The 12410-nt window shown below is 32.4% G+C and overlaps 1 protein-coding gene across 1 annotated transcript in view; it reads left to right on the plus strand.

The window, feature by feature from the left end:
* LOC129222095 (uncharacterized) overlaps positions 1–11676 on the plus strand; it is a 157416-nt gene extending 145740 nt beyond the window's left edge. Inside the window, exon 16 of the mRNA XM_054856531.1 lies at positions 9060–11676. Within this exon, the coding sequence (XP_054712506.1) occupies positions 9060–9361 (302 nt within the window). The 3' untranslated portion in view covers positions 9362–11676. The remainder of the gene's footprint in view (positions 1–9059) is intronic.
* Positions 11677–12410: the final 734 nt, after the last annotated feature.

The raw sequence follows: 12410 nt of genomic DNA on the forward strand, positions 1-12410 counted from the left end.
AGTCGAAGTCCTTCGCATGTATTAAACTATAGAAATATTACAAAAATTATATTTTCATTCAGTCTTAATTACAAAACCATACAATAAGATGAAGACAACACCGATAGTATAAAGATTACTTACAATAAAGTGCATATAAAAAATATATGTAAGAGTGATTTCAAAGTATAATCCATCAACCATATTCAACAACTCAATCAAAACACAAGTCTCTTTTAAAATGATAAACACAATTTATTCACACACACAGTAAAAGACAATTAAAAAAACTTTCATCTTTAAGTAAAACTCTTCAAAACTTTCAAGCGTATTTTTAACATCGATTGCATCAAATAAATCACACACATGACATTTTAAACATGGACTATCAACATTCAAAGTAACGAAGTCACGAGTCAAGTTTTCCCAATTAACATTAAAAAGAGCCTGTTCGAAAAAAGTGTCGAACTTTCGACCCCTTGTTAATGATTCACATTCATGCACTCTCTCTCATGTAAAAAATGAATCCATTTTTACAATCCACACATTCTTTTTTAGAAAGGTAGTTTATGTTGCATATGAGCTCATCAAATAGTCACTTACGTAGAGAATCAGCCAGTTTACGAACTTCTTGTGATGTATATGTGCTGATTTTATCACATCGACAATCACAGGGATATTTTTTCTCAATTTCCGAAAGGATGTACTCTTTTAGAGTATAAGTCATAAGTTTGTCTTTGACACTACGTGAGATACAAGGGGACGCGTAGCACAATTTGTCAATCTGGCTTTCCAAAAGTAGAACTCTATCAGGCATCAACTGGAACACTTCTCGTTTCAGTTTGAACAATCTTTGCACACTAACACAGATGTTACCATTCGCACTCGACTCTCCTTTTTTATAACAAAAGCGAAATCACGGTCTTCGATTAATTTTTGATTTATATTTTTACGTAGGCTTGAAATAAGTGATCTCCACACATCTGGTTCATCTCAGTGTTCATTTTCATGTTCGTTGCATCCCATCTGTTCATCTTCAGGCTTCAAAGTTTCAGAATGATTTTCACCAGCGTTAGTCATTTTTAACTCTCATAGGATTAAGAGTCACAATACTAAAACAACTTCCTGTGAACTTAAAAAATAAATCAAACTAGGTTTTAACACTGGCGGGTGAAGAAAAATCCTAAGTACATAGAATAAAATTTCACGACGTCTTTCAAAGCTCAGAATCACTCCGCATGACATGGTCAATCACGTGTAATTGATCATGTCAATTTGCATGAGATGCGAAAACGTCATCGGCATTCGGTGTAATGTGAAAACCTGCTACCATCTTAAAATTACTCGTAGTAGGTCAGGATGAAGTTGGAAGTCAAAGTGTTAGCATTTTCTAAAAATCTGAATACTGTGGAAAACAACTCAATTCTGCTCAAAAGTTCGTGTGATATTCTATGACGTCAGTAGCAAGAGATTTACGTACACTTCTCATTGGTTAAAGTGAATATTCATTGGTTTATAGTGGATGTTTGGAGAATCATTTTCAGAGTGAGTAGAATATCACACGAACTTTTGAGCAGAATTGAGTTGTTTTCCACAGTATTCAGATTTTTAGAAAATGCCAACACTTTGACTTCCAACTTCATCCTGACCTACTACGAGTAATTTTAAGATGGTAGCAGGTTTTCACATTACACCGAATGCCGATGACGTTTTCGCATCTCATGCAAATTGACATGATCAATTACACGTGATTGACCATGTCATGCGGAGTGATTCTGAGCTTTGAAAGACGTCGTGAAATTTTATTCTATGTACTTAGGATTTTTCTTCACCCGCCAGTGTTAAAACCTAGTTTGATTTATTTTTTAAGTTCACAGGAAGTTGTTTTAGTATTGTGACTCTTAATCCTATGAGAGTTAAAAATGACTAACGCTGGTGAAAATCATTCTGAAACTTTGAAGCCTGAAGATGAACAGATGGGATGCAACGAACATGAAAATGAACACTGAGATGAACCAGATGTGTGGAGATCACTTATTTCAAGCCTACGTAAAAATATAAATCAAAAATTAATCGAAGACCGTGATTTCGCTTTTGTTATAAAAAAGGAGAGTCGAGTGCGAATGGTAACATCTGTGTTAGTGTGCAAAGATTGTTCAAACTGAAACGAGAAGTGTTCCAGTTGATGCCTGATAGAGTTCTACTTTTGGAAAGCCAGATTGACAAATTGTGCTACGCGTCCCCTTGTATCTCACGTAGTGTCAAAGACAAACTTATGACTTATACTCTAAAAGAGTACATCCTTTCGGAAATTGAGAAAAAATATCCCTGTGATTGTCGATGTGATAAAATCAGCACATATACATCACAAGAAGTTCGTAAACTGGCTGATTCTCTACGTAAGTGACTATTTGATGAGCTCATATGCAACATAAACTACCTTTCTAAAAAAGAATGTGTGGATTGTAAAAATGGATTCATTTTTTACATGAGAGAGAGTGCATGAATGTGAATCATTAACAAGGGGTCGAAAGTTCGACACTTTTTTCGAACAGGCTCTTTTTAATGTTAATTGGGAAAACTTGACTCGTGACTTCGTTACTTTGAATGTTGATAGTCCATGTTTAAAATGTCATGTGTGTGATTTATTTGATGCAATCGATGTTAAAAATACGCTTGAAAGTTTTGAAGAGTTTTACTTAAAGATGAAAGTTTTTTTAATTGTCTTTTACTGTGTGTGTGAATAAATTGTGTTTATCATTTTAAAAGAGACTTGTGTTTTGATTGAGTTGTTGAATATGGTTGATGGATTATACTTTGAAATCACTCTTACATATATTTTTTATATGCACTTTATTGTAAGTAATCTTTATACTATCGGTGTTGTCTTCATCTTATTGTATGGTTTTGTAATTAAGACTGAATGAAAATATAATTTTTGTAATATTTCTATAGTTTAATACATGCGAAGGACTTCGACTAATGCTAAGTGGAAAGTCAAAATTAGAACCGTAAAGCTTAAACATGTCAATGGTTTGAAAACAATACACAGTTATATTCACATACACAAACTCGTACGTATCAATACACTTACATTAAAGAGAAATATTAAAGACTTATAAATTCTCATATGAGATAAGAACGCTCTTTCTTAACTTAGTTGGTCACATGATCGATAAAAGATCCTCACCTATTTGTGATTTGTCATGAAATAATATACATCGATAGATATGTTACTAAGTGTGTAATAGTTTTTATTTTTCTTAAATTCAAAGTTAAAACCAATTTGTTAATTGTAGGATTATATTAAGTGCTAAAAATGTGATATTTTCGCTTATAATTTCGGTTGATGTGTAAAGTTTTATTACAAGTTCCCTCACACGAATGAACAATAACATGCTAGATGGATATTTGAAAGCTTGAGTGGATGATTTGTAAGTATCTTAAACACTATTATTATTATTTCTAATGCATGTGTGTTAATTAATACTTAGAGTGCAAAGAGTAAATGGTTAAGTGCTATTGGTTAGTAATACTAAGAGTAAAGTGATATTGAGTTTTAAATTCTATTAAAGCATTTCGTTTAAAGATTCAGTTGAAAAAATTTTATTTTGTAAGTTTGAAAATTTTTGAAAAAAAAGAAAATAGTTTTGCGAAAAAAAAAAAAAGATTGAAAAGAAAAAAAAATAATATGTTACAAAAATATTATTATTATTATTATTTTGATTTGAAAAAAATATTTTTGCGGAAAAATTTATTGTTGTAAGATTAAAAATTTATTTTTATATGATTGAAAAAAAAATTGATTTTTTTTAATTAGTGGAAAAATATTACAAGTTTGAGAAATTATTTCTTAAAAACATTTTATATGATTAAAGAAAACAAAAATTTTTTATTTCATTTTCTAAGTAGAAAAATATTACAAGTTTGAAAAAATACTGTTTTGAATCAAAAATCTGTTTTTGAAAGAAATATTCTTACAAGCTTTAAATTTTTTTTATAAGTTTGAAATGAAAAAGAAATTAATTCGAAACTACGAATTAAAATCTAAAATTTTGTTTGGAAAACCTGACATCAGACTATTGTCGATCTATGTGCTTGATATTTGAGAAACGTGAACTAATTTTAATTGGACAGAAACAGTGACATCACTTACAAGACGTACTTGCTAAGGGGTGAATCATACTCGCACGTGGGGTTTGTTATCTGTTATCGGTAAAGGGTAGATAGAAATATTGATAAAGTCATTTCCTCAATTCGCACCGTTGTGTGTGGACCATCCGAAGTGCTGTAGGATTACGGTAGTTTTTTTCAACAGCCGAGTTGATTTGCGATTTTACGGCATGCCTTCTGCAAATCGACGATGGGCAAACAGCCGTATGCAGCGATTTCAAATAAAACATGCGTGTAGTTGTAATTTGTGAGATTGAGTTATAATTAACAATCCACTTATTACAATTTCATTCACTGTTTTTAAATAACTTCGCGATAGCTGGTACTTGAGAGATTTCACCCCAAAAAGGTTAGTCTTTTGTACTTAATTTTAGTCAGTATTTGGCTTTAACTTAATTTGTCAAATTTTAGATTAAGTTTCTTAATCTAACGTATAGCTGTCCATTTGAATGTATCGTTCGAAAAGGATAAAGACTAAAATAAATGATATCGATTTTGTTAAAGAAATTAGTTGTTAAAGTAAAATATTATTGGGAAAATGAAATAGTCAAAGTGATTCTAATTCATGAAGGTTGAAAATTTTGTTTTATTCTAACAAGAGTGCTTGTATGAAAAAAAAAAATAATAATAAAGTAAACCACTATGCGATAAAATGACTAAGTTAAATACTAATCAAAAAATAATTAATAGAGTTGATTAAATAAAATGTGATAAATTAAATGAAACTCTTGAAAAGCATATAAAGTGATGAAATGTAACTTGAGTGCGAAATTTGCTTACTGGAAAAAAATTAAATAAGTTGATTTTTTTAAAATCGTGAAAATTTGTTAATGATAAGTGTTAATTACTACTAAGAGTAAATTGATTGCAAGTTTTTAAATTAACTTAGTTGGATGAAAATTGTAGACTTGATAATGTTTCGAAAAATTTGTGTGTTCGATTCCTGTTACTAATTGTGAAAAATTTCTAAGTTTAAAAATAACGGGGGAAAAAAACGATAAAGTAAAAACAAGCAAGAAAATGATTAAGTTAAATACTAAGCGATAAAATGACTAAGTTTAATACTAATCAAAAAATAATTAAATAAAATGTGATAAATTCAATAAAACTCTTGAAAAGCATATGTAGTGATAAAATGTAACTTGAGTGCGAAATTTGCTTACTGGAAAAAAATTAAATAAGTTGATTTTTAAAATCCATGAAAATTTCTTAATGATAAGTGTTTATTAATGCTAAGAGTAAATTGATTCCAAGTTTTGAAATGAATTTCAGTAGAAGTTATTTTTCGGTAAGTCTATTTTTAAAATTTGCTGACATGAAGTTTTGATACTCGACTTATAATTTTAACATTTCTTGGGTACTTCATTGATGATTAACATTTTTGTGTTATGTGTTTTATTTTACCGTAGGTAAAAATAATTAAATAAAAGTGAAATTTATAAATTGTAATGAAAATTCTGTTAATGAAATTGGTTGGTTGTAAAGTAATATTTTGGAAAAGCTGTAATGAATGATAAATAGTAAAACGCAGTAAGTAAAATAGTAAAGTATGGTAAAGTAAAATAAAATATTCAGAGGGGATTTAATTCATGAAAGTTGAAAATTTTGTTTTATTCCATCAAAAGTGTTTGCATGAAAAAAAAAAATAAAATAAAGAAAGGAAAATATGATTAACTTAAATATCGATGATAAAAAATAATTATTAGAGTTAATTAAATGAAATGCGATAAATTAAGTGAAACTCATGAAAAACATATGTAGTGATAAAATATAACTTGAGTGGGAAATTTGGTTACAGTAAAAAATTATTTAAGAAGATAATTTTTAAAATTCATGAAAATATTTGATAGTGATAAGTGTTAATTAATACGAAAAGTAAATTGATTGTAGATTTTGGAAAATTAAATGGATAAATGTATAAAAATAATAACGTATGTGATAATTTAAAATATTAACAATGAAAAAGAATCAAAGACGATTAAATGAATCTAAATCGTAAATGAGTTGCTATTTTAGTAAACTCAAACTAGAGTGAAAAGCATTTTAGTAGGAACATGTTAAAATCTCTTGTGCTAAGAAAAATAAATAACTTCTAAGCATAATTTTGTAACTGGAATAAATGTATGATAAAATGATTAAGTTAAGTATTAATGAAAAAGTAATTATTAGAGTTAATTAAATGGAATGTGATAAATTCAATGAAACTCTTGAAACGTATATGCAGTGTTGGAATGTAACTTGAGTGCGCAATTTGCTTACTGGAAAAAATTAAATAAGTTGATTTTTAAAATCCATGAAAATTTCTTAATGATAAGTGTTTATTAATGCTAAGAGTAAATTGATTGCAAGTTTGACATGATTGCAAAAATTGAAGACATGATAACGTTTTGAAAAATTTGAAGGTTCGATTCCTGTCACTACTTGTGAAAAATTTCTAAGTTTAAAAATATCGGAAAAAAACGATAAAGTAAAAACAAGCGAGAAAATGATCAAACTCTAAAATATACTAAAAAAAAATCGAAATCACGAAAAAATAATCTAAGTCTGAAATGCTTGAAATTAGTTAAAGACTAAAAAGTTAAGAAAATAGTTAAAGACTGAAAATAATTGAAAAACGCTAAAATAGTGGAAAAAAAAAATTAAAGTGCTAAATGACAGGAAAAAACGTTAAAGTTCAAAATGTGTGAAAGAATATTTCAGTTAATTATTTCTTCGAAAATTTAACAAGTAAGAAAAAATATTTTGTTGTATGAAAGTCAAAAAAAAATTAGTTAAGAAAATTATTTCTTCGAAATTTTTACAAGTTAGAAAAAATATTTGTCAATTTGACAAAGAAAAAAGAAATTAGTTAAGAAAATTTAACAAGTTAGAAAAAATAAAAATGATAAAGTTTGAAATGCATGAAAAAGAAAATCAAAGTTTAAAATATATTTCAAGTCCACCAAGCATTGAACCAAATCTAAATTCTCGAATGGGTTGTATTTAAATAAATCTTTACTTAAGTGAAAACTTTGTTATTATGAAAAATAATAATAATGATGATAGTTTCAATTATGAGCTGAAATACAGTTAATGAAATGCCATGATTAGTACTAAAGAGTGAATTAACTGATGGTTTTAAAATTAATTTAATTGTAATATTCGTTGTCATGGTACAGATTCACATTAAGACTGAAAGTGTAATGGAAAATATAGCATAGTGGTTAGCATACGTTTTTGCTAACTCAAAGTTTGGGTGTTCGATTCCCGACACTCTGTAAAATAAAAATAATTAAATTCGCGAAACTTTGGTTGTCTTGACAACCATTCGTCGAAATTATTCAAAGTCCGAAAAAAAAAGAAAAAAAAGAATCACCGAAAGAATGATAAATATAACAGAGTTGGGATTTATTTTTACAAGTATAATAAATGCATGAAAATAATAAAATGACAGTGTAAACGATTAATAACGCGATTAAAACATAACTCATGAAAATGTATAAATCATATTGAATATTAAAGCTGATTGGTACTATGAAAAAAAAAAAGTTTTGTGAAAAATATTTAAAGTTTGAAAACGCTCGAAAATAATCAAAAGAACGAAAAACGTCGAATTAGTCTAAGACCTGAATGTAAAAAATATTCGAACTCTAAAATGAATAATCAAATTCATGAAAAATAATCCAAGTTCATAAAGCATTGAAATAATCAAATTCGCGAAAAATATTCAAAAAATAATTAAATTCGCGAAACTTTGGTTGTCTTGACAACCATTCGTCGAAATTATTCAAAGTCCGAAAAAAAAAGAATCACCGAAAGAATGATAAATATAACAGAGTTGGGATTTATTTTTACAAGTATAATAAATGCATGAAAATAATAAAATGACAGTGTAAACGATTAATAACGCGATTAAAACATAACTCATGAAAATGTATAAATCATATTGAATATTAAAGCTGATTGATCTAACTTGTGAAAAATCTTCAAAATTGATCTGCATTTGTATGCAAATTGCATTGGCAGATGAAAAGAAGTTGATGGGGTGTATTTAATACACCGGGCTGGTTGGTGGGACCGTCAACTTAAAACATAAATTTATTTTGTAACAAAGTTCAGAAACGTAGGGAAAATCTTTCACGGTAAAAAAAACGACAAAGTCCAGTATGTTTGTAAAAAAAAAAAAAAAAAAAAAAAAAAAAACACTGGAAATAGCTCTGTACAACTTCATGAGGATGGCATGACAAAAAGTATCACACATTCTTATGACAACAATTGTGACGTTTTGTCATACCCTAAACAGGTTGCCACTCGAAAACCATCGTATAAGGTTACGGAAAAATATTCTAAGTCCAAAAACTTTTCACGGTAAAAACGACAAAGTCTAAAAATATCCCTGTAACCTTTCACGGCAAAGTCCAAAAACTCGAGCGAAAATGTAGCCGAGCGAAAACGAGGAAGGGCGAAAACGTAGCCGAGCGAAAACGAGGAGGGGCGAAAACCCCGTCATCTTCTTCAAGATTCAGGCGCAACCCAAGGTCAACCCCAAGGTCGGGAGGTGGGATCGGCAGGCGCAACCAGGCGAGGTCACAGGCGCAGCCGGCTGCGCCTGCTGCAGGGAAACCGGCCTTTTTACACTACTCCTTTCGATCTAAAAGTCTTCGTACTACAGATTCTTTCAAGAGATGTCCCCTTTTGTTCAAAACAAAACGTGCAGAGGACGGATTCGTTAACTTTTGATCAAAAAGCCACACTTTACCCTTAAATAAAATATGATTTTCCACGTTTGGACTTCTTGAGAGTAAGTGATTTGATAAATGTCATCTGAAGGATTTAGGAAAAGTCATAAAATGCTCTTTTGTCTAAAAATAGCTAAAAATAGGATATGTTCCCATTTGATATAAATTACTCTTCATTTCTTCTCACAGAATCGTTCTCCGGCGCCGTCAAGCTCCTGCCGGGCCATAATCCAGTCCGATGCGCCGACATCCAGGGAGTCCCTCCTCCTCTCCCGGCAAGGCCCAAGAAGAGGCGCTCCCACTCGGCGGGTCGCTCCATCCTGCCCAAGTCGCTGCAGCGACTGAGCCGCAAGAACAGCCGCAGTGCCTGCGACCTGAACGAACGCAACGAGAAGAGACCCCCTTCCCGGATGGGCAGCAGCCTAGATGGCATGATCCACCGAGAGATCGCCAAAGCCATCAGGGACAGGCACGCGCTCTTCGAACCTTGATGGCCAAGTCTCGGGGAAAAGAGCGCCCCTTTCATTTCTGCAAGGTAGAAGAACTCGATTGTTTTAGGATGAAGGCGAAGGTTGTAATCAAGAAAAGACGGAGGGAGGAAACTGTATTTTGGCATCTTTATTGGCCTACAGAGTCCGATGAAGTCGAAGTGTTGCCCTCTTCATGAGAAAATACACGTACGGGGGCTTTTTTTTTTTTTTTCTTTTTTCCAGGTCCGATCGATACGAAATAAAAACTATAGTGAGAATGAAAACTTTAGTTTCGAATAGTTTAGACATATCATGTATCCTCCACTTCACTTCATAGTCACTATTCAAATTGACACATTTGTGGTAGTGAGGCACTAACTTTCTCTACCTTTGCCATAGAAAGCAGCCGCCAGATCTTGCAGCCAAATCTCGACACTGGTTTGAACCAAACTTTTTGTCCCCTGAGCTAGAATACCATGGAAACGATTGGAAATCCTAGGAAGAGAAGTTCAAGCTGTAACGGTCTGTCAATATGCATCTTGAGTCTCCGTACATCTTTCTTCAAAGCTTCAACACCATTTTTGCATGTTGCTCTTCCTTATGATTTTTTCCCCCAACACATCACTTCTTGATACAGACACATTACTTTGTGATTTCTGACACATTGAACCCCTCCTCAGCAGGAAGAAATCTAAATGACAATAAGAAGTATATTTACATACTCACTGTGCTATGACCTGTGCGCGACCTGATATGAAAGTAATGGTGTCCACAGACTCGTAATACATAAGGTTAAGTAAGCCCTGCTATGGTCAACAACACTATTTCTGTGTTAAAATGTGTTACACGTATTAATGTTTTGTGATTCCTTCATAAAGTACGTAAACCTGTTTCAATAAATTGACACTAACGGGATCAAGGTGCTTGTAGTTTGCAGTACTCATCGAACCTGAGCGGCAGCTTCGAATGTAAATGCAAAAGACTTACTTAGGTACGTTGAGAAATGCAAAAAGGTGCCACTTGAAAGATCCACTGTTCAGCTGCCATATATTAACGTGATTGTGACATAGATTTAGTATTAACTAGATGCACAACGAGAAACTGGCTCCCTAGGCAAACGATACCACCAAATAAACGGGCAAGCGACTGAAAACACTAATAGAAATCCTGATTGAAATTTAAATAAGAAAATGTTTACTGAAAAGTTTTCAAAGGTAATATTTGAAATTTGTAAATCGTCGACTGAAATTTACAAATTTCAAACGACAAGTGCAGGTTATCTTTCTTTTGTGTGACACAAATAACGTTTGCTGTAGCGATTTCTCAATCCTCCCGCTTTCAGGCGCAGCCTGTGGTTGCTCCTACGGAGTTGTGTGTCTAGTTATTACTACGGTTATGGATTGTAATCAGGAACGCGTTCATGCTGTAACTTGCCGCCTGAGATCAGAATGCGACAGTTTCTTCCTTACCTGGCAGCAATTGAGATGACGTCTCAGGACAGTTGGACAATCAGCAGACTCTAAATTCAATCAAACTTAAGTAGATTGAAGTATCAGTAAGGATCTTCATAATAAGGATCGCACATGGAGAAGACTGAGCAACTTTTTAAAGTTAAGAATCTGCTTTCATAGCACCGATGACGATATCGACAAAATCACTAACAGAAAGGAAAGCCTCCTCAACCAAAAAAAAAAAAAAAAACTGTCCAGGATCAAAAGTATGAGGAAACATTTTTTTTTTTCACAAATACAAAAGGCATAGTTCGTAACTCTCCATAAGGTTTTATATTTTCTTTTTTTCATCAAAATAAATCATCCCGTTTCTGGTTATCTAGTATTTGAATAGTGATGACAATCTTTCGCAAAATCAGTTGAAGTTAAAACCATGATATTTCTACACCAGGTTTTCTCATGATTCGTTGCATACTGATGTAGCACAGCTCCACAAAACCTTGGAAACGTCTTATGAACTGAAAAAATGCTACAAGAATGTCAAATATGGTTGTCGGATTAATATTCTGGCTAGCTTATCTCAGCACCATAGAAAAATGCATGTAATTATTAAATGCAAGAAAGTCTTACACTCATGGTTGAAAATGTTATTATCTGACCTATAATAAAAAGGCAAAGTGTTTCGACGCAGGAAGAGGTAAGAAAACCATGTTTGAGATACATTCCATCGACTTTTCCATCTTCACCGACTTGCCCAAAAGCACTTATGCAGAATATTTCTACATAATGACAAAGAATGCATTTTCTCCTATAATTTTGGAAGACTTATTCATATTAACACAAAAAAGTTCAATTATTGTTCTATATTTTGTAAATTGTAATTAAAAGTCTACAAACTAGTTTATATCACGCATTATTCAATACTGCAGTGTGAAAACACATCTTTTATAGGCTTAAAATACATCGCCAGCTCAGGTATTTCATCCGAGGACTGCAGTTTCATGCTTTTTAGCACTCATAAGCTCGGAATAGGAATCACCTGAGCTAGAGGCGAAAAACCTCTAAAGGAAGCCAAGACAGCCAAACAAATTGGTAGCTAATGTAGAATTAGCACACCAGATGAGTGACTGCAGCAATCGTGCGGTTCAACTAAAAGATTGATGGCAAAGCATAGTATTTGGTAGTAGGCTTAGGGCGGTTTACTACAAAATACCACGCTTTACGATCAATCTGAGTTGAACCGCACCATTGTTGCGGTCACCATCTGGTGCGCTAATTCTACATTAACTACCAATTTGTTTGGCTGTCTTGGCTCCCGGCCCTGTTTATGCACACTCCGGCTTCACCCCGGGTTGAAGCGGAAAGTGGATAAAAGGGGGATTGCAGCCGGGTTGATAGGAAGAGCCGTTTTTGTCAAATCCTGGATTCTCTTTTACGTTCCCTTACGCTTTCGTTTCGATGCTATCCCATAGAATGCTGCAGTTGGATTTTTCCATAATTAGAAGAAATTAGTTTCGAAACAAAATCACCAACGCAAAAAGAACACGCACAACAACACCAAAATAAATACACACGAGGAGGAGACACGTGACCACGCAATGCACTGTGGGAAAAATCCG

The sequence above is a fragment of the Uloborus diversus genome, chromosome 5 (assembly GCF_026930045.1).
Source record: "Uloborus diversus isolate 005 chromosome 5, Udiv.v.3.1, whole genome shotgun sequence".
Taxonomy (NCBI): domain Eukaryota; kingdom Metazoa; phylum Arthropoda; class Arachnida; order Araneae; family Uloboridae; genus Uloborus; species Uloborus diversus.